The sequence below is a fragment of the Rhipicephalus sanguineus genome, chromosome 8, assembly GCF_013339695.2.
Source record: "Rhipicephalus sanguineus isolate Rsan-2018 chromosome 8, BIME_Rsan_1.4, whole genome shotgun sequence".
Classification (NCBI taxonomy): Eukaryota; Metazoa; Arthropoda; class Arachnida; order Ixodida; family Ixodidae; genus Rhipicephalus; species Rhipicephalus sanguineus.
Genome location: NC_051183.1, coordinates 75201693 through 75223027, shown reverse-complemented (window position 1 = coordinate 75223027; position 21335 = coordinate 75201693). Strand labels below are relative to the sequence as shown.

Here is a 21335-nt window from a genome sequence, read left to right as displayed (position 1 = left end):
ACCAAGTTAGGGAGGTGATCACGAGAGCACCCAGACGTAGGCGGCTAGATAGATAGATAGATAGATAGATAGATAGATAGATAGATACGTAGATAGAAACGCTCAAAGTGCCAGAGGTTCGCTAAGAAATGCTTCGGATTTAAAAAGTATTATTATTATTATTGTCGCTATATGCGCACCCGGCAAACAACACACTTGAACACACTATACATTTGATATCATAAACGGAAAAGCGCCTTGCGCCCTCCACACTAAAATGTTGTGTGTCCCTGAAGCATAGTGCTATACAGGATACTGTATTTGATTGCTCGACGTCAAGAAGGTTTCTTAAATTGCCACGTCATTCACCGAGAGCGAAATGAGTAACCCAAGAGCTCAACCAATCAGAAAAAATTCGGGAGCCCTCTCTGCCGGGAAAATCAGGGCAAGCTTGGCGCGTTCTTGCCGGACCCACTATTTTTCTTTCTTTCTTTCTCTCTTTCTTTCTTCCTCTCTTGCTTTCCTCCTTTCTTTTTTCCTTCCTTTCTTTCTCTTTCTATCTTTCTTACTTTCTCCCTCTTTCTTTCTCTTTCTTCTTTTCTTTCTTTTTCTTTCTTTCTTCCTTTCTTTCTACCTTTCCTTCTCTTTCTTCTTTTCTTTCTTTAATTCTCTCTATCGCGTTGCGCAACGCTCCATCCTCTGAATGTTTCCTTCCTCCATGCCGGGAATTGGATCTTCAACCACGCTCTTAACAGCGCAACACTTCAGCTGCTACAGGTAACAACGACGGTCATACGTTCATATCCAGGCAGCAGTGAAGTGTGGCAACGTGAAATGACAGGTAGAATCGATAAAAGGTCAGAGTGTCACATCAGAAACGGCTGATCGGCTACGATCCCACGATGAAGAGAACATCCAATAGTTCTAAAACGGCCCCTACAAGTACGCAAGCGATGCCCACGCCGTTTCGCTGGCCCGCGCTTTCCCGATAGGGCAATGCTCCCGAACGTACTTTTTCGGTTCGCTTGTGTGACACAGCTGAGATAGCACTAGAATACAGATGTGCTTCTAAATAAACCTTGGTTTCAAGTCAGCATCCATGACATCTTTTCTTTCCTCAGTCCAAGTATTGATAGGACGCCATTTATCCTTCACTGCGACACTCTCCGTTGATCCGTCGTACCTCATCAAGCAGCAACACAACGAACGTGTTACAAACAGATCGTTTCCTCCCCGCGCTCGTCGTGGACTAGGGATTTGCCACGCTGTGCCCAGAGCCCTGGTACTCAAGTTAAGGCTTCCTAAGTCTGCCTCGGTGCGCGAACGCTTATGTACCGACAAGGCAAACATGTGGACACTCCGTCGTCGTACGTGGCTTATGGTTGCCGAGGGACGCTTGAGCCCCCTTATATCAAGAGTTTCCTGCATTCCTCGCACGGCGCCAGTCGGCGCTGAAGCAATACCGCATCCGTGGCTAGCGACGAACGGTCGTTGGGAGGTTGCCCACATCACAGCGGCTGTGCAGCTCGCCGAGAGCACTGTGATTGCGCCTTGCTTACTGCCTTACACTGCGAACTAACTAGATATAGGCTGCCAGTCTTTAGTGAATTGTATTCAGAGGCGTAGGTTTTCCCGTTTGCCGGTAGAGGGAGGGTCGACTCAGATGGCGTTACGGGAGGAGGCACATAGAGTTTGTGCAGACTCTAGAGGAAAAGCTCCCCCACAGGGCTCATGCATTAAAATCTCCGACCACGAGGGCACCGCCATTGCCGCCATTATACTACTGTGCGAGAGTTTACAGCATCTGAGACGCATGTTAGACTTGACGGCCCGATTCAGTTTTCATCGTAATTAATGAAAGTGAGCTTACGTGAGGTAGGGTTGTAAGTACGTGTGAACAGAAAGCGCAGACGACGACGCACTGCGACTCACAACTCGGTCAGAAGACGCGCAATCGGCCGCAATCTCGAATTCAAGTAGATATGGTGGGCCATGTAGCAAAAGTGCCTGCAAACTAATCTTCCCGGGCCGCGAGCCCGGCGCACAGTGCATAGCCTGAATAGCCTTGAATCTTTCCTAAACATCTTCTAAATTAACGTTGAACACCGTCCGCACGTTTCTAATTCGTCATAACGCCCGTGTTTTATTTATATTGCCATTATTTTAACATTAAGTAGCGCTAATTGTAGCCAATCTGTAAATAATTGCAAAGGAAACAATGGTATGGTGATGGCGGTGTTCTTGTGGTCGGAGCTCTTTCGGCAAAGCTTTTCTCTACTGACTCTATGTGGAGGGAGGTTGGGGGTTAGTGTCAGTACCATAGGCGTGCGCAAGGGGGGGCCGGGAGGCGGCCGCCCCCTCCCGGTCACCCAAGAAGAGGGGGGCGCAAAGACTGCCTCATACATTCACTTAATAGGGAGCCATTGTCGCGGACCGAGAGGACGTGGGTTCGACTACTGTGAATGGAACTTTTTAGTCTTTATTCTTTGCCATCTGATGGCGTTCATTTTGCTGACGTATTTCCGTGACGGTAATACGTCATGAAAGTATTGATGGAACCCGGCATGAAACACTTTCGTGTTAAAAACCAGGACAAAAGAAAGATGGCAGACGGGACAGGCGCTGACTACAAACAAACAAACCAAGTCAGCGCCTGTCCCGCATAGTCTGTCTTTTGCCCTGGTTATTTAGCGCTTTTCAATAAGTCACTAAGCAACTTTAGCAAACCACCGAACCTGCCACACTTATGCTGCACAGCAAAGTAAAATCGTCAACGTTGTAGTCAGAATTTGGAAGTATACTTACATATGGTTCATTACAGCATTGTACTTACATGTCTAAAACAAAATTGAGCTAGTAATTGAAGACGCTTAGGCTTGCTGCTCGGGGCTGAACCTGCCAGGCGTTGCTTAAGCCTTGTTATTAAAAATAAAGTAATAACACAGAATAATTTTATTACGTTACTTTTATCTTCACCGCGTGTGGTAAGCTCAGTTCATTATTTCTGTTAATTTTTTCCTTTCCGTCGTCAAGTTAGGGTAGCCACGAGTTGTGCTGCCATTCTCGGTGGTATTTGTGGGGTCCTCATATTTATCCCTTGGTCTTATGGTGCATTTGTAGCTAAATAATAACAGCGACAATAATATAATCGATCTGCACTATGGTGAACTAAAAGCACGAGGAACTGGCGTGAATCAAAGCCACGATGAATGTAGTGGCCGGCTTTCGAATTAAGCCCGTCCAAAATTACGCCACTGCAAGATGTATAACACCAGTTACTTATTCGTGGTTTTCCCAGAAAGCGCACACTGCGCCCCCTGGCGTATCTCACCGTATGCGGGTTCATCCTGTAGGCTGGAACCATGACCAGGTTGCTCAGGTAGGCTTCCAGCTGCTCCTGCATAAGGGTGAAAAGCAAGAGAATCGACGATATGAGCTTGTGCGGGTAAGCACATTAATAAAAATGGATTAGCAATAAGTTCACAGCAAACGTATCCTTGAGAATAATGGAAAAACAACGTGGGCACGGCCGCGGCGGCCGCATTTTCGATGGAGGCAAGAAGCTTGAGGCCCGTGTACTTAGATCTAGGTGCAAGTTAAAGAACAAGAGGTGGTCGAAATTTGCGGAGTCCTGCACTACGGCGTCCCTCATAAGCATATCGCGGGTTCGGGCGATTAAACCTCAACCATTGTTACAGTGTGGGCACGACCACGAATGTTTTTGGAAGGTGATACTATTCACAATGAATGAATGAATGAATGAATCAATCAATCAATCAATCAATCAATCAATCAATCAATCAATCAATCAATCAATGAAACGTGGCCACTGTCGTTCGCGCTGTTCTTGCGTTCTTGCAGAGCATGGGATCCCCGGTTCGATACCTTGAAGATCGATAGTTCCTACATGGTAGTTATTGGAAAACAGTAATGCGGTCGCTCATGCGTTTGTCTAAGACGACTCAAAGACGAAAGCAATCTTCTCCTTTTTATTCTCAGTCGATTGTATTGAACGCCCGCATTTGGTGCATTCTATAGGACGAGGAGCCTTCGCTTGGCTAGACAGCTTCTTCATTTTTAGTAGGGCGGAGTGGGCGGATTCAACTAGCTCAGCTCTCTGTTATTATTAGGAGTGGGCGGAGGTGAACAGCGGGGCTTGCCCAATTTCTGTGGCACATACCCGTTAGGTGAAGCTCCGTACGATGCTTTTTTTGGGGTGGGGGGTGGGGGGGGGGGCTGTGCATTTTCACTGCTTTCTCACGTTCCGGTATGACAGGAGAAAGACCTCCAGGCGTATCGACGATGGGTACTAGGAACACATCGCTGACATTATGAATGCTGCATTGTGCTTGTTACTGTAACTGCGTGGAATGAACCTACATGCTTGTGTTTAAATAATTAGGTCAATATGGCGCACGTCTACCCGCTTGTAAATGGAAGAATGGCTACAGACTGTTTATGCAGATCCTAAGATTTTGGCTCGCACCCACTCCGTGGGACGGTTCCAGGATTAGGTAACTGAGATAAAACACAAAATATAAAAAAGAACACATGTTTCTCATTTGATTAATTAGACTATTTTTGACCAGAACTATTATTTGACTGTAAACAACTAGTAGGGTCAACTTGATTGTTTGGAAGTAGGAAGTAGTTTAAGAATGCAACATAAAGTTGGAGTACAGTTGACCTTCGCCTCGAGAGTAGAACGCGACAGCGTAATCGGGCCTCGTTCGCATCCACTTCTCAATCGGCTCGTTTCGCTTCTCGCTGGACATCTTAACTATACCGCAAGGAAAGGAACGACTGTGCGAGGAACACTGGCAGTTTAAAACAATCCTACACTCTCAGAAAAAAAAGAGTATGCGTGACTCTTTTCGGAGAGTTCTGACTTGCCACGTATAGGACTCTCTTTAAATGGTCACGGTGACTCTCTTGGTGGGTCAGGGTCGGCTCGCTCTGGGAGAGTCCCCTGACCCTCTAGGAAGAGTGCAAAAACTCTCATCCGGAGGATCACGTACCACTTATAGGGAGTCAGACGACTCTTGCCGGTAACGCCCCTACGGGGGTCAAGGAACCCACACCGAAGCATCAAGCGACTCCAGAAGTATTTTAAGCTACTCATTTGATCCTTGCTCTACTTTTGCGCGACTACTGTTGAAAATAGTGGAGTATTCATTTTAAGCAAGTCCAATAACACTTGCCATTCTGCCCAGCGACTGTAAAGAATAGTTCAGTTTTAGCATTATTTTAATAAAACTCGTCAAAAGAACACATATTTTCCAACGAAGTTATATAGAAAGCGCGAAAAGATGGTCTGTGATTTCCAATTAAGAAGTCTGGGTATTCCTCATTTACATGCTTCTATGAGTATAGCCAACTAAAATGTGTGACTGTGATGTGCACAGTGTCATATGGTGCTAAATGAACAGCAGAAATCGCCATCATGTTTCCATATTTATTCCTTGTGATTAAGAATAAATCAAAAAGTGGGGACGGCTTGAGGCATCAGACTTGTGGCTTGCTAGGTTGTCGCTCCTGTCCAGCGTGAGCACCATGAAAAACGGTATCTGAAAAGCAGAACGTGATACAGTGAAATCTCGGTATAACGAACTTCAGGGGACCGCGGAAAAATGTTCGTTATTCTGAAAGGTCGTTATAGTGAAAGCCCAAAAATTTACCATAACAATAGAATTTCAGTAACGCAAACGTCCTACCTTTGCAACGGTACGTCCTTGAACTCGTTTCTCACAACAATGCACACGTGAACGTCAGACAAGGCACGTTTATTTGAAATAGTCCGTGATCATTTTTTGATGGGTGCAGCACAAACTCTGCGTCACGAACGATTCTAGACCGTCCGCATTTTTATCCGCCGCTTCGGTCGCTGTTCCGCTTTTTTCTATGAATATGCGGAGTTTCCTCAAGTAGTCCAACGCATCTGTGGCCGACACGGACTCGTCGCGATCTTCGGGTGCTACCGTGACATCGTCGTCCATGTCATCGCTGCAATCCTTTAAGGCCCAACTGCATGCACGCGAGTTTTGAGCGACGGCCGACAGGATTTGCTGTCGCGGAGGGCCATGCATCGCCGTCGCTTGTCGCAGGGGTGCAATCGCGAAACGATGCTATTTCCGATTCCACACGGCTGGCTGATCGCGCTGATAACGCGAACGGACCGTCGTTCTGACCACTGGCCAAGCGCGAAAAGCACGAAAGGCATCCCAGGTTTCTGGAAAGCCCGAAAACATCGCTTGTCGCCCGGAAGTGAGCATGACGATATCCAACAACATGGCAGCATCTCTGACCCTTGCTTCGGTTGCAATTTGCTCGTGATGCTTCCAATCGGCGCGTACTTCAAGGAATGCAAGTTATAGACTACCTTCTTTACAGCCCCATCTCACGCGGAGAGCGAGGCAGCGGCCGTATTTTGTCGTTATTTATGATCGACGGTTCGTTTTGATGTTTCGGTGGTAGCTTGCTGCATTGGTGGTAGCTTGCTGCAATGTCAACATCGTCGTCGTGTGAGGTAGCCCTTCTCCCTGCGAAGCAACGATGTGAGGCGCTGCGGCTTTTCTTAAACGTTCTATGACAGCAAGAGGAAACGTTGTCGAGATGCGCCTCGTGGACTAACCCCAACATAACGCAGTTTGCAAAGTGCGACGTAGCGTAGGCAGCGTACGCTTCCGGGCGCCCCATGGGATCACAGCAGATACTACTGCCGCGGTTAAACATAAGATTGCGAAAAAAGGAAGTCCCGAAACGCTTTTATGGCATCTTTATCTCAAACAAGACATTAATAAATTTGGCATGTTGTCATTCATCTACTCTGTAATTCTTTTTCGTAATTTGCCTGCGTGCGCGCAATAGTTTTCAATCGAGCAGCGCGACGGAGCCCGTTTGTCGCAGCCGCCTTCGCTCGTAAGCCGCGCGCTATGCATGCAGTTGGGCCTTTACAAAACCTGATGCGTTGTCGCCCTCCGCAACCATTCCCCCGCAACGAAGGGAAAAAAAAAAAAAAGTTCTCCGCCCGCGTCTTTCTCCTCCCGTGCCATCTCAGGTTTTAGCGGGAGGGCATCCGCTCTTCGCGCTGCGTCGTCTGCTACCTTACAGCTCCGACTGCCATGACCGATACACTGAAATCGAAGAATCCTCGCATTTCGGGATATAAGTTCGTAGTACTGAGGTGTTGTTAAGATTACACGGGAATTAAATAACGGTCGTTATTCTGAAATGTTCGTTATTCTGAAGTTCGTAGTAGTGAAATATTTTTACATTGAAACTATGAGCAGTCGGCACGGGATTTCTTAAAAGTTCGTTAATTTGAAATGTTCGTTAATGTGGTGTTCGTTGTAACGAGATTTGACTGTATTATGATGAGAAAATGAAATTGCAGTAAAGGTTTGCAAAACCTCCACAATAAGTGGTTCACACAGACATAATAAAGGCTAACAACAAAACAACAAAGCACATCTTCCGGCAGCCAGGGGCATGCCGTGAGCGGTTATTGACCGCACGTTTTACAAACGTAACCCATCCTTAAATACTCAGATAAACAGATGCGAGTACTAGGGCTCGAACGACACCCAGCGCGTGCGTACGCCGTCTACGTCGAGATCAGACATGCCATATGCTAGAATTAGCGCACATAACTCCCACAATCACGTACCCTCACTCGATTCTGTTATAGCGCCCAACGTCATCGCAGTGTATGCAAACCACGAAAACAGCAAACAGAAACGAGGGAATAGAGTGCACGCCGGCGGCCGCAACAACGCGCGCCGTCGAAAGTCTAGAGCTTTTTCACTTTGCCGGCGAGGCGTGTCCAACTTGAATGACTACCGCGTACGTTCTGGAAGCCACCGTACGATATCTGCACCTCAAACTACCGCCTTTAGGCCAACAAAAACCATTACATATAGTGCGTCTGAGCGTTCTGTACACAGGATTTTTTTTTTTCCCGTTCCCACGCGTGGAAGCACGCCGCACACTCAAGGTCGATGGAAATGTTATTATGAAGTAGACTAAAGGGCATCTCAAAACGACATCTTGCACCTTCAGTAGTGCAGACACGACGTGCGATCAGCAAGAAATGACCCTCGATTATTGTTTGCATCGCTCACTTTATGGGAGCTTGTACAGCAACGCGCATAACGGTGGCAACTCGTTAACTGACAGCTGTAGTTGGGCATCCGCAACAGCCCCGCGGATACAGGCTACTGTTGGAAATGGCTGGCAGATTCCGCAGAGCTGCTGCAGACGCCCAGCTAAAGCTGCATAATTAGTACCTACGAAAGCAGTACACTCACCGTTAACTGGCGCCCGTTGTCGGTGTCCGCAGCTCCATGAATATTCCGCCCTCCAAGCGTCACTTCGTGCACGGAGCCGGCGTCAATACCACCGAAGACGCGCAACCAACTACTCCACGCAACGCATTCCAATAGACCACGAGACTGAGACGACTGAGAGAGGAGAGCGGCACGCCACCCCAGCGCCAACCCCGTCTGCGTTCTGTGTCGCCGAGCAAGGCGCCACAACGGCGCCAAAGGGCGAGCGTGCGATATGTATGGCGTATACGGCGGCTCTTCCGTATACCGAAGCCAATCGAAACGCGCTTCAGGAGGGTCCAGTGACTCCTTCCCAAATGCGAACTCTTTTTTTTCTGCCTGTACCTTCCAAAGGGGGTCAGATGGACACCCGAAGAGAGTCACGGTTCCATGACCCTCTTTCGACTCTCTTTTTTCTTAGAGTGTAGCATGCCTACTGAAAGTACAGTCGCGAAGTGCCTACTACGTCATAATTCTCGCTTTGGCGAATCAGCGAAGTATCCACTACGCGTCCGTAAGGCAACGCGAACCAACGTAGCTGCTTGCTTTGTGATGCTTTTGCTGCTGATGCTGATTAAATATGTCTGAGCGCTTTGTAATGGGTGGGCCCTTAAAGCAGCCACTCGTTGTGCAATTAACATGTCTTGACGCCTGGCGCGAGTCTACGCTTCTGCCGCGCAACATTATATGCGTTAAGGACACTCCTCTCATTACATGATATTAGTATGGGATATTTTTCGGAAGCAGTTCCAAGCGATGGCGTGGCTCTGTGGTAGAACACCTGCTTGCCACGCGGAAGGACTGGGATCGATTTCCACTCGAACCGAAAATTTACTCATTTGTTTATTTGCCTCTATTCCAAATTTTCGTTCACAGACAACGCTCATTTTTCGCTCACAACCAACGACGCCGACGCCGACACCGGCATTTCTGCAAAGCGAGCTCTTTAACGCCATTGCGTTAAAAGTATAAAGGGGTGTACTTTCGCCGAATATCTAAAGTTCTAGTTTTGTGATTATAGTGTATATCTCATTGACTGTGCTATAAAAGCGCCAACGGCCTCACATGCTTTCCCGTCGCTGTGCCCAAGGGTCAGTGCACCTAGGGAGTTTAAATCCAAACAAAGCTCAGCGAAATATCGGTATTTTGTTGGCCTTGCACTGAGAAAACGAACGAGTGGACGATGCCGATGACGCCACAAGCCCGAGCCCCTACTTACCGCCCTCTGCTGGACCTCTTCCTGAGACAGCAGGCTCTCGGGCTTCTTGGGAAAGCGAGGCAGCGGCCTGCGCGCGTTGTCTTCGCGGTAGCTGCGCCGCCGCTCGCGGTGCTTCTTGGTGGGCAGCGGGATGGACATGGCCGCGCGGTACATCTGCAGCTGCTGGTGGAGCTGCTGGAAGTGCTTGTACCGACGCCGGATGGACCACTGGAAGTCGCCGTGACGAAGCTCGATCACGTACCTGCAGGTAAATATGAGGACACCATCAGTAGCATTGCCAGACATTTTTTTTTGCGGTGGGGCTTCGACCATAGCGTTCCTTACCATTACATAGAGGGATACTGGCGCTGCGACGCTTTTGTACGCATGTGAATGCTGGTATATGTCGGATTCGAAGTGGCATCGTTCAATGAAAGACCGGACACCTCCGAGACGCGTCTGGCAAGAACCGTTCTTCGCGTTGGTTTTGCTTTGAAGGAGCCCGAAATGAGCTATTATTTCTTAGCATTGCACAGAAACAAGCTTTACCTAAATTTGAGAACGTCTACTTCGATGTGCTGTTTTATGAATCGCAAAATGCAGCGAATGGCCGCTAAAGTTGGAAGACAGACGACAAGATCAGGGTTCACTCTGCGACAGTTTGTCATCTGTTTCTTGCTTATATCATGCCGGCGAGTGAAATTTTGTTTTGAAATGTAAAACAGGCGGGAGGGGGGGAGGGAGGGATGGGTGTAAGGAGTTTGACCCCCCCCCCCCGGCCACGCCAGTGGACGCCATCTCGTGTGTACATCAAGACCGGCCACGATGTATAGGCTCGTTCAAACCTACGACTAGCACCGGCCGCGCGGTCATTTGGGACTGGCGTCGAAAAGCGACTCAAGGCGACCGACGCTCAAGGCCCGAACAAACGTACGCGTTGACAAGCTGCAACGCGTACGTGTGTTCGGGCCTTCACACGTGCGTGCGACTTAAACGCGTCGCCACACAGAATTCACATCTGCTCGCATCGCTAGTGCACTGTTCCTGATTAGAAACAGGGCAGTAGTCCTGTTCTAGACCTTGATTTAGATACAATAAACTGCAGGAAGTCGCTTTTTTTGTTTGTATGTTCTTGTGTTAGAATGTTGGCGGCTGACAAACCCTTCACCAGAGGGCTACCGTTCCTACAGAATCAAGGCCCACTAAAGAATCAGAGTAATGCCGGGAAATGTATTCATTTATTCAGCTAAACTGTGCCCCCTTCCCCTTGGTTATGCAACTGGCTTGCGTAACATGGCTAGCTAAGGAAGGCCTCTGCTCGAGTCCAGTCAAGTTCGGTCACAAGCTCTTGTAATCATCATAATCGGTCACAGAAAGTGAACGGGAAAAGTCCATCTGCTGAAGGAAGACGTCCAGCGTGACTGCAGCATATAAACAAGAAGAAAATCATGGGATCCCTTATGCCCTCGCCTAAGACGTGTCGAAGGATAGCGAGGACCACCTGCCTTCATCAAACGCGAAAATTGACCGTCCGCGTCCCTCGGCTTCGGGGACAGCAAAATTGATACAAAAGATTACCTTCACGTGATGACGTCCCCTTATGATGTCATTATTACGTCACGGATCGCGAAAATGTCTGAAGTCGCTATGACGTCCCTGTGATGTCACGTGACGTAATGTCACATGATGACGTCATCGCATGACGTCGTAGCTTGGTCGAAGGTGGGCGGAATCGCGGAGGCAGTGCAAAACCTGGTTATGGGCTTCGGGCCCTGCAGTTTGAGCAAAATATCAACTGCCGTTGCTATTTGAAAGATGGCCTTTTTCATTTCTACTAAATGGATCAGTTATAAATTTGTGAAGGGGATTCAGCGTCAGGTTTGGATAAGCATCGATATTGGTCTCCAGAATCATTGAAAGCTGAACGCTCATTCTGGGATGTGGAGTTCTTGCTCTACGGTTATCTCAATAAATGCTGACCGGATGGGATGCCTCACGAAAAGGATCCTTGACGCCAGACACAAATGTGCAAATAATGCACTTACTTATTAAGAAAGCTTGAAAAAAAAAATTCACGCATATCCACGAAGTGAGTGATGATGAGTGGGCGAAGCACCGGTGATCATTCGGGTAAGCGTGAATACCCCGCCCCCCCCCATACATTGCCCACTCGAGCATGGAAATGCGTGACAAACACGTATGTGCAGTATATACAATGTTCTTTTATTGATGCCATAAGGCATATATGGTGTTGAGGTGCGGACTTCGTTTCCCATTCATTAGGACCGCCTTGTTATCGGTGAAATGAAGAGCCAGGGGTTCTTGAATGGGATGTAATCTGAAGTTAGCGAAGACGAGGTCGACCCCCTGGTTGTCCTTGGATGTTCATGGTCACATGAAATGTATCTGAGAGCATAACGCGCCCCTAGTGGTCTCCATTCAAACCAGAGCACGCGCCGGGGGCGAGCGCTGCTGCCGCAGCGCCCCTAGCGGACTCCGTGTAAATCAGAGCTACGCTAGACGCGGGAGGGGGGGGGGGTACAAGGCTCGGATCTAGGGTACTTCGCCCCTTAAATAGAGGGACGAGGACAGTCATGTTCGGGGACGGGGCCCTAGCGAAAGGTCCGCGGGCCGCGTGTTTGAGACCCCTTGTCTGAACTGATTCATCGTTTCTGTCCCTTTAAAATGGATTACGTGAAATAATGCGAAGGCTACACTTTATAGCAGCGTTCTCAAACACACGGCCTGCGAGCCTTTCGCTAGCGACCCGGTCCGCACGTACAGGTATGACTGCCATCGCCCCACAGAATTTTTTTTTTACTTTCTTAGTAACTATGTTGATCAGCTACACAAACATTCATTTCGTGAGGCACTCCATGGGGTCAGCATGTATTGAAACATAGCCGTAGAACAAGACTACATTTCAGAAACGACGTTCAGATTTCAATCATTCCGTTGATGGGTATCGATGTTTCTGAACCCCTGACGCCAAATCCTCTTCAGAAACAACCCATATATGAGGTATGGAAAATGCCTTCGTTCAAATGGCAACGTTGCTTGCATCTTGTTCAGTCCCCTCCCGTTCCAACCTCCTTCACTGTCCCCGTCCTTGCGGGACTGCATTGAGTGACTGCGGCCCGCTGGCTGAGGCGAGTTTGAGACCCCTGCCGTATAGTGTAATGATAGGCATTTTATCCTCACAGGTTTGGGTAGAGGATGTGCGTGCTGCTGTGGTCCCGCTCGACGGAGACGATCTTCACCTCGAGGGGGCAGTCGGGAAGCGTAAGCAGCCGGTTGGGCGTCAGCAGGCTGCAGCTCGGCTCGTGAACGCGCGAGAACGAGAAGCACGTCCCTCCATGCGGCAACACTGGGGTGGAACGAGAAAGGGCGAGAACATGACGTCACACTCGATCGACCCCTCATAGTCATACAGTTTACTGCGATATTTATTAGTGGGAACTGTGGCGCTGCGATCGTTCAGTCACAATGGGAACGATTGGTAGTACACGGATTTGCGAAAAAAAAAATGTTCCAAAAGCCAGGGCAATTCATATTCACCGTTTCTTGTGTCACCGACTTCACTAAACAGTAAAATATAACAAAACGTAGACGTTTCGCAGCCTATGCGGGTGGCATTGTCTGACGATGTCATCCGCATACGCGGCGAAACGTGTATGTTTTGTTATATTTTACTGTTAAGTAAACCAGTGATACAAAAACGTTGAACGTGGACTTGCCTAGTCTTCGTGATTGCGGCTTCGAACGCACTTGTGGCTTTGTTTATTGTTCCGTTTTGGCTTTTGCTTCGGTTTGAATAACGGCTCGTTTGGAAGATCGTGAACTGATTTGAATTGGGGAACATAAAAGGGTCAAGGTGGCGAAGTTGTACAGTTGAACTTTCGCTGAACTTTTTATTGCAACAAGGCGTCTGCAGGCCACACGGAGCCGAAAGAGTGATGCTTAGGCAAATGCATGCACTACCTATCGTTCCAATGCTGGCTGAAGCGTCATGCGTTGCAGCGCCCATAGGCAGTAGCGCCAAATTTCCCTCTAGTGCGCTATCATGAAATTCCATGCTCGTAGTGATAATCCCATTGAATGAACAAGGACAAAACATGTTCTCATGCAAGAACAAGCGCGTCTAATGACCACTGTAGAGCCAGGCATACGTCCTAATGGAGAACTCCACGCACGTCTATGCTTTTGATTGCACATTTCGGATGGCTGACGAAGAAAAAAAAGAACAAAAACTTCGTGTCAAAAACACCCGTCGCTTACCGTCCATCTTGTCTCCCCCATCTTGCTGGATGACGCACTTCTCCCCGTCGTGGTCCAGCAGTTCGGCCAGCGGGTCCATCTCGGGAGGACGCAGCTCCTCAAAGTCCGGGTCCTCCTCCTCTTCCTCCTCTCCCCCGGAGGCGAGGGCGTCCTGTGACGTAGACTCCGCCATCTTCTTTTTCCTCTTACTCCTGCTCCGGTGCTGCTTGGCGAAGGCGCTCCTACACGAAGAACGTCAGGGAGAGGATTGAACTACGTAAGCAGTGCAGACAACACGGTGGCTGTGTCAACACCTCCCGGACCAAACTTTTGCTGTTGCTTAACAGTTGCGCACATGCTTAACAGGCGAAAGCCTTAGATGTCTCATCAGACGCGAAAATTGACCGCCGGCGTCGACCGTCATCCCACGGCGTCGGCGTCAACACGAGTGATTCAGAAAATCATCATCATGTGATGACGTGACCATACGCCTGCACCACCATCATCATCATCATCAGCCTGTCTACGCCCACTGCAGAGCAAAGGCCTCCGCCATGTTCCACCAATCAACCCGGTCCTCTGCTTTCTGCTGCCACGTTATACCTACAAACTTCTTAATCTCATCTACCCACCTAATTTTCTGTCTCCCCCTCACGCCTTTGCCATCTCTTGGAATCCAGTCAGTTACCCTTAATGACCACCGGTTATCCTGCCGACGTGCTACGTGCCCGGCCCATATCCATTTCTTCTTCTGCATTCCAACTATGATATCCTTAACCCCCGTTTGTTCCCTGACCCACTCTGCTCTCTTCCTGTCTCTTAAGGTTACACCTATCATTTTTCTTTCCATCGCTCGCTGCGTCGTCCTCAATTTAAGTTGAACCCTCTTTGTAAGTCTCCAGGTTTGTGCTCCGTAGGTAAGTACCGGTAAGATGCAGCTTTTATATACCATCCTCTTGAGGGATAGTGGTATACTACCATTCATGATTTGATAATGCTTGCCGAATGAGCCCCATCCCATCCTTATTCTTCTGGTTATTTCACTCTCATGGTTCGGCTCCATCATGGCGTCCCAAATCGCCAAAATTTCTTGTCACCATAATGTCATCACGGTGTCACTGTGACGCCACATCACATGACGTCGCATGATGACGTCATCACAGGACATCGTCGCTTGCTAAGAGGGGGGCCGATCACGGAGGCAATGTAGTACCGGGGGGGGGGGGGGGGTGCAGAAAGCTTCAATGCATCCGATCCTGGCGGCAATGTAAAACCACGTTACGTGCAGAAACCTTTCGAAGGGGGGGGGGGAGGATCAACACATCGATTGAGAAAAAGAAGTTGGCTTTTTTTGCCTTCCAGCCATTTTAGGCGAATACATATGATACCCTGCGAGTGCTTTTATGGAAGTAGGCTACATTATAGGGTCCGGTATTCGAACACATCGTCAAGATTTTTCGACTGTCCATTTACTCATAAATACCTACGGAGATTGGACGTGCAAACAACCCACTAACTTTACAAGGGCGGTAATTAAGGCTAGTTGGTTGTTCATGATCGCCAAAACAGCTCAGAAACAGTCATAACGTAGTTCAGCGCAAAAAACAGGCCACAGACGAGTAAGATGACAAGGACACAGCGCATTCTTCCAACTAAAGTTTATTGGATTGGAACGCATGTATATATACACACAGTCAGTCATACGTTATGACTGACTCGTTCCAACTCGCCCAACAAGCAACGTTGCTAAGCTCAGAAACAACGAACGAACATATGCCACTTTGTGTTTGTCTGTTGTTCGTGCGCTGTTTTCACGATGTACACACTAAGCGTACAAATACATATCAACAAAAAACAACAAAGAAAACAAATAATAATAATAATAATAATAATAATAATAATAATAATAATAATAATAATAATAATAATAATAATAATAATAATAATAATAATAATATCTGGGTTTTAACGTCCCAAAACCACGATATGATTATGAGAGACGCCCTAGTGGAGGGCCCCCGAAATTTCGACCACCTGGGTCTCTTTAACGTGCAGCTCAATCTAAGTACTCGGGCCTAATAAAACACACGAGACAAAACCACGAGAAGCGATCCACAGGCACACGCGTTAAGATTCGTGCACAACTTCAATGAAATACAGCTATGCGTGATACATACGAATGTTCTTTTCAAGCGGACCTTTCATCGCATACACAATACTTATGCGCTGTTAACGCGACAGCATTCTTCCAACCTCTCGCCGAGCTATTTGGCGCCATCGCTTCTTTTTTCGTCTTCTAGTCGAAATCCCGACAGCGCGCAAGCAACCATGTTCTCTAAAAGGACTGTACGCCCTTGGCATGTGACATGTGTGTTCCCAACTGAACTACCACGACAGAATCGCTCCACGTCTGTTTATTGTGTTAACTGCTCAGATGCACAGTGGTACAACAGGTGTTAGATGCCACAGCCACAGTACAAGAAATGTGTTGTTGTATAATCATCATCATAAATAGAAATAGTCCGGTTGGTACTAGCATAGAGTTTCCTACAATACCTACTAGAGGGAACTCTGGCGCTAGTGTCTATGGGAGCTGCAACGCATGGCGCTTCAGCCAGCATGGGAATGATGGGTAGTACACGGATTTGTCTAAACTTCGTTCTTTCGGCTCCGTTTGGCTCCACGTCGCCTGCATCCGCTTTGTCGCAAAGCGAAGTCCAGCAGAAGTCAGCAGTTTCGCTTCCCCACTTTAACTTTTTTAGGCTCACCAATTTAAATCTGGTCGTTAAGTTCACAACGGTCCATTCTTTTATTCGAAACGAACGCCAAAACACAGCAGTAAACAAAGCCACAAGTGCGTTCGGAGCCGTAAGCACGAAGATTAGGCAAATCCGTGAACTACCCATCATCCCCATGATGGCTGAACGATCGCAGAGCCAGAGTCCCCTATAGTTAATTTATGAAACTCTATGGGTACTAGAGTCCCTTGTCCTTTCGATTAGAGAAGGCGGTGCCCGCTAGCATCCGCTTCCACTTTGTTGCATACTCACGCGGTACGAGTCAATTTTCAGTGTACTCTTCTTCATTTTATTTAAACAGACACGCCCGCTTGCGAGCCTATATGCTTTTCTCGCTCTAGCACATGTAGCCCACGATGCCCAGATCTGTTAGGGAGGTAGCTGGCTGGAGAAAGTTTAGCCTCCTAGAAAGGAACGACCAACCAACTGCAGAGCCTGGCGACAGTCATCGCATATTATGGGCTGCGAGAATACGTTCATAGTGAAATTAGAGCAAAAAAAAAAAAAAAAAAAAAGAAATGCTTCTGAACTACCCCGTGCCCCACGCAAAGTCGCCGACTGTCCACTCTCCTAACGTCCGGTAATGAAATGCGGGAAGGAAAAACAGGCCAGAGCTCGTCCGGTCCATTACGAAGAGCTGCCTGAAAGCTGACGCACTTAGCAAACTTCTTTCTGTTAACTGCAGGGGTGATGAAAAAAATGAGGTGAACGGTGTTCATACACGGAGCAAATGTGCATGTGTGTTTTTGATACCGTGAATGATGCCTAAGGGCAGGCTTTTAAAGTAAATAAATAAGCAAAAAAGGTCGTCAGCAGAACTGTCTCGAGTTCTGACAGCAACTGCAACCGCTTTCCCGCGTAACGGACGCGCACTGCGGAGAAAACGGCTTTGCAGAGCCACCATTGAAGCGCATCCGCACGCACGCACGCACGCACGCACGCACACACACACACACACACACACACACACACACACACACACACACACACACACACACACACGCGCGCGCGCATAGACACACACTCACGTACACACACTCACATACAGAGACACACACACACGGTAGCCCCTTCACGAACACACATACGCGCGCCCAACACTCACACACGGACAGACAAACACACACACAAAAGCGAAGAAAAAGTAATGGTTTCTGGTAGAGCCATGCCGCACGCAGGCTGACTGTGGCTCCCGCCAGGCTGGCAGCGAACTCCCATAGTTTTTTTTTTTTTTTGGGGGGGGGGGGGGGTATTTTTCTGTCGTAATCAAGCGACGCCGAATGCGCGGCAATGCCCTCCAGCCGTGCTCGTTGCCCGTTTTCAAAACGCGCTCCCATCGTTCACTTCATAAAGCGGGCAATAATGGAATATCCCGCTCGTTCACCGCTTAGCGGCACTGAGGGAGAAAAAAAGCACAACAATAAAATAAACAGGGAATACGCGCAGAGCGCCATGAAGACGGTGGCACGTGAAAAAAAATTTTTTTTTGCCCCAGAAGCGAGGAGAACTCGCGCTGCAAAACTTTCCTTAGCTGGCTTCATTTTATTTTATTTTTGTTTCTTTTATTTACAAACATACTGGAGGTCACATGGCCCAAGCAGGAGTGGCAATGTAAAAGCATGATAAACATTAAACAAGACAAGTGAAAAACAAGCAATAACACAATTGAAAACAAAACCAAGCTACTACAAGCGGCAAAAAGGCAATACGATTAAGAGAGTGCGAATATACACACATGTATATATATATATATATATACCCGCACACAAACACACGCACGAACATGCATAGAAACATACATACAATGTCAAATGAATGCGCCTTCGGGGAGGGGGGGGGGGAGAGGGGAGGTCGGATCACCCCCCTCACAATAGAAAAAAATGTCTGGCTACGCCCTGAATGCACAGTTCTTTCACATTGTCTACACATCTCGGTGCCAGTTCGCTGTCTCTTCACGTACACACAGGCACTGTATATATAAAGTCTGTACGCCGCGCGCTGTTGTTGCTCGGTACATTTCCTGACGTTTGGTAGACAATGACCTTCGTCGATGGGTAACCCTCTGAAAAAGGCTGGTCGGCTAGCCGGAGTGCATCTGGTAGCCCATTGTGTATATGTAACTTCAATATCATGCCATCTCATATGACGACCGATCTGATATTAACGCAACAATATCACGCGCATCGCGCTAAGCAAAGCTGTTAATTAAACCCTCGATCAGCACATACGAAAGGGCTCAAAACTGTGCTTTCAGCGTCGCCATTACATGAATGAGTCGGCTTGTCCAACGGTCAACCGTTATCGAATTGCGTCTTTCGGAAAGTCCAATAACTTCCGTTCCTTCTCCAACTCAAGCCACGAGCACAGAAAACCTAGGAACAAGCTTGGAATTACACCGAGCCCACTTCGCTGATCTACCTGCGACCCTGCCCACTAAAGACATGTTCAGCCAAGAACCGGGCGCATGTGTACGTGTGTACACGGCGAAGCAAGGAATGCGCCTTCCTTGCGCAACAGGCTCGTCGAGGCCGATGCGAAATACGTGGACACCTCACGCAAAGGGGTGCGACTTCGAGCTCTCGCCGTCGCATCATCGCTCTAGTTGTACACATTGACGCATACGTGTTCACCCAGGGCAAAAAGCAGGTAAAATTTTAAATGCGAAGCATTTCTTAGCGAACTTCTGCGACTTTGAGTGTATCTATCTATCTAGCCGCCTACGACTTCGTGCTCTGCTGGCCGTTTCGTTAATCGGATGCATAATAAAATTGGTATGGCATAACATGACCGTATTACAGACATAAATGACAGCTACAGTACCGTCAATCGTTAAAACTCGCAGGGTCCCGTATGCCCTCACCTAAGATGACCCGAAGGCTAAAGCCATCTTCTTTTTCTTCTCAGTCGTTGTACCGTATTTACTCGAATGTAACTCGAGTTTTTTTTTTTTAATTTTTGCTACCTAAAGTCGACCCTCGCGTTAAGTCGAATACCAAAACTGCTGTTTTTTTTTCTTCCTGGACGCAATAAAAAGTCACCCCTCGCGTTACAACCGTGGTCGCGTTACAGTCGAGCAAATACGGTGTTCATACTGCTCCGCCACCCTCCGAAAGCTTTCTGCACATAGCGTGGTTTTCCACTGCCTCCGTGATCGGCCCACCTTCGACCAAGTTACGATGTCATGCGATGACGCCATCATGTGACGTTACGTCACCTGACGTCACTGTGACGTCGCTATGACGTGTAGTGACGTCACAGATTCTGGCGGTCTGTGACGTCATGGTGACGTCATCACGTGATGATTTTTTTTGCATCACTCGGGTAGGCATCGCCGATAGCAGACGCGGGACGCCGGTCAATTTTCACGTTTGATGAGGCATCTGAGGCTTTCGCCTTAATATCTTGTTCTAAACACAGTGTTTTTTAGGCCTCCTTGTTATTCAGGGACAGCTCCTCGCACTTTTCCCATAGTGAAGTGCAGGGTGCTGTGAATCGTTTCCATTTTTAGGGCGGAGCTGTTATACAAAAATTTACGCCTGGCTCTCACTTAACGTCGTAAAGGCCAATGTAGAGCGTAGCTGAGGGACAGCCTCAGCGACGAGATGCAAAGTGCTGCAAAGCTAGTCGAACATGTGCATGGTTTAGCACTGAAAGAACCTCCTCTCCGCTCGACCATGCACCTGCATGTGTCCGAGCTCTGTGCGTCGCCTAGCAACCACCTCGCGCGTCTGCGCCTAGCAACGCGTTGGAGGAAGGAAAGATGGAGGAGAAGTGGAGATAAGGAAGAGAATGATTGAATAAAACAAAATATTTCTTGGCGAGGCGGTATTGGAACCCGGGTACCCACGTGTGGGTCGAGAGCGAGCGTCGTAACCACTCGGCTATCCAGGCACGCTAGCAGAGCAAGCATTTATGGGAACCATATAATTGCGTTGTTATGGGCGAGAGAACGAGAACAAGAAAGAGCGAAAAAGAAAGAGAGAGAAAAAAGAACAGGAGGAGAGACAAAGAGAGCACAGCATAGCCATTTATGGTATATAGTATAACGAGCAGGAGGGGAGGGGGTAAAGCATAGCATGGCCGTGTATACCCCAGTTTAGCAAGGGGGTAAGAAAGGGAAGTGAGGCTGAGGAGGGGTGTGAGGGTGAGGGAATGGAAGAAGGGAAGGAAACCAGATCCTCTGTCTCCTGTCTTCACACCCCTATAGCGTAGCGGCACCAATGTTTCTTTTTTTCTTTTAGATGACCTTCATGATTCTTCGGCAGCAAATTATTTTTTACTGGAAGTGAAATTTGGGGCTACTTCCGAGGAATGCATACTGAACAAGTAGCACAAAAGACAGGGACACAAGAAGGAACAGGAAGACGCGACGAACGCTAGTGCACTAAAATCAAGCTTACATGCGCATTCTACTATGGAACTACGGCAAGCTGTCCCGAATTGAACATACAACTTGTGAAAAGCTGACTTTAGGACGAAAAGTAAACAGTTTAAAGTACTCTGTACTCGGCTATGAGAAAATGTTTAGAGCAAATTATTAACGATTTAGGGTGCTGTACGCACCCTACTATGGGACAACAGTAAGCTCGAAGCTATACTCACGGACAACTTTTCTTGACAATGTAGTGATGCAGAACTATCGATGGTACTATCGATACTATCGATAGCTGAGTTACTATCGAACTATCGATGGTAAAAAATACTATCGATAGCTGAGTTACTATTGAACTATCGATGGTAAAAAATACTATCGATAACGCTATTGATAGTAAAAAATTC

At 47.9% G+C, this 21335-nt stretch overlaps 1 protein-coding gene across 1 annotated transcript in view; it reads right to left on the bottom strand.

Annotated features, from left to right (window-relative positions):
* LOC119403327 (phospholipase D1) overlaps nt 1-21335 on the bottom strand; it is a 260367-nt gene that overhangs the window by 37406 nt on the left and 201626 nt on the right. Inside the window, exons 2-5 of the mRNA XM_037670270.2 lie at nt 13780-13967; nt 12703-12868; nt 9523-9763; nt 3311-3376 (exon numbers count right to left, since the gene is read on the bottom strand). Coding sequence (XP_037526198.2) covers nt 3311-3376; nt 9523-9763; nt 12703-12868; nt 13780-13951 — 645 coding nt within the window. The 5' untranslated portion in view covers nt 13952-13967. The remainder of the gene's footprint in view (nt 1-3310; nt 3377-9522; nt 9764-12702; nt 12869-13779; nt 13968-21335) is intronic.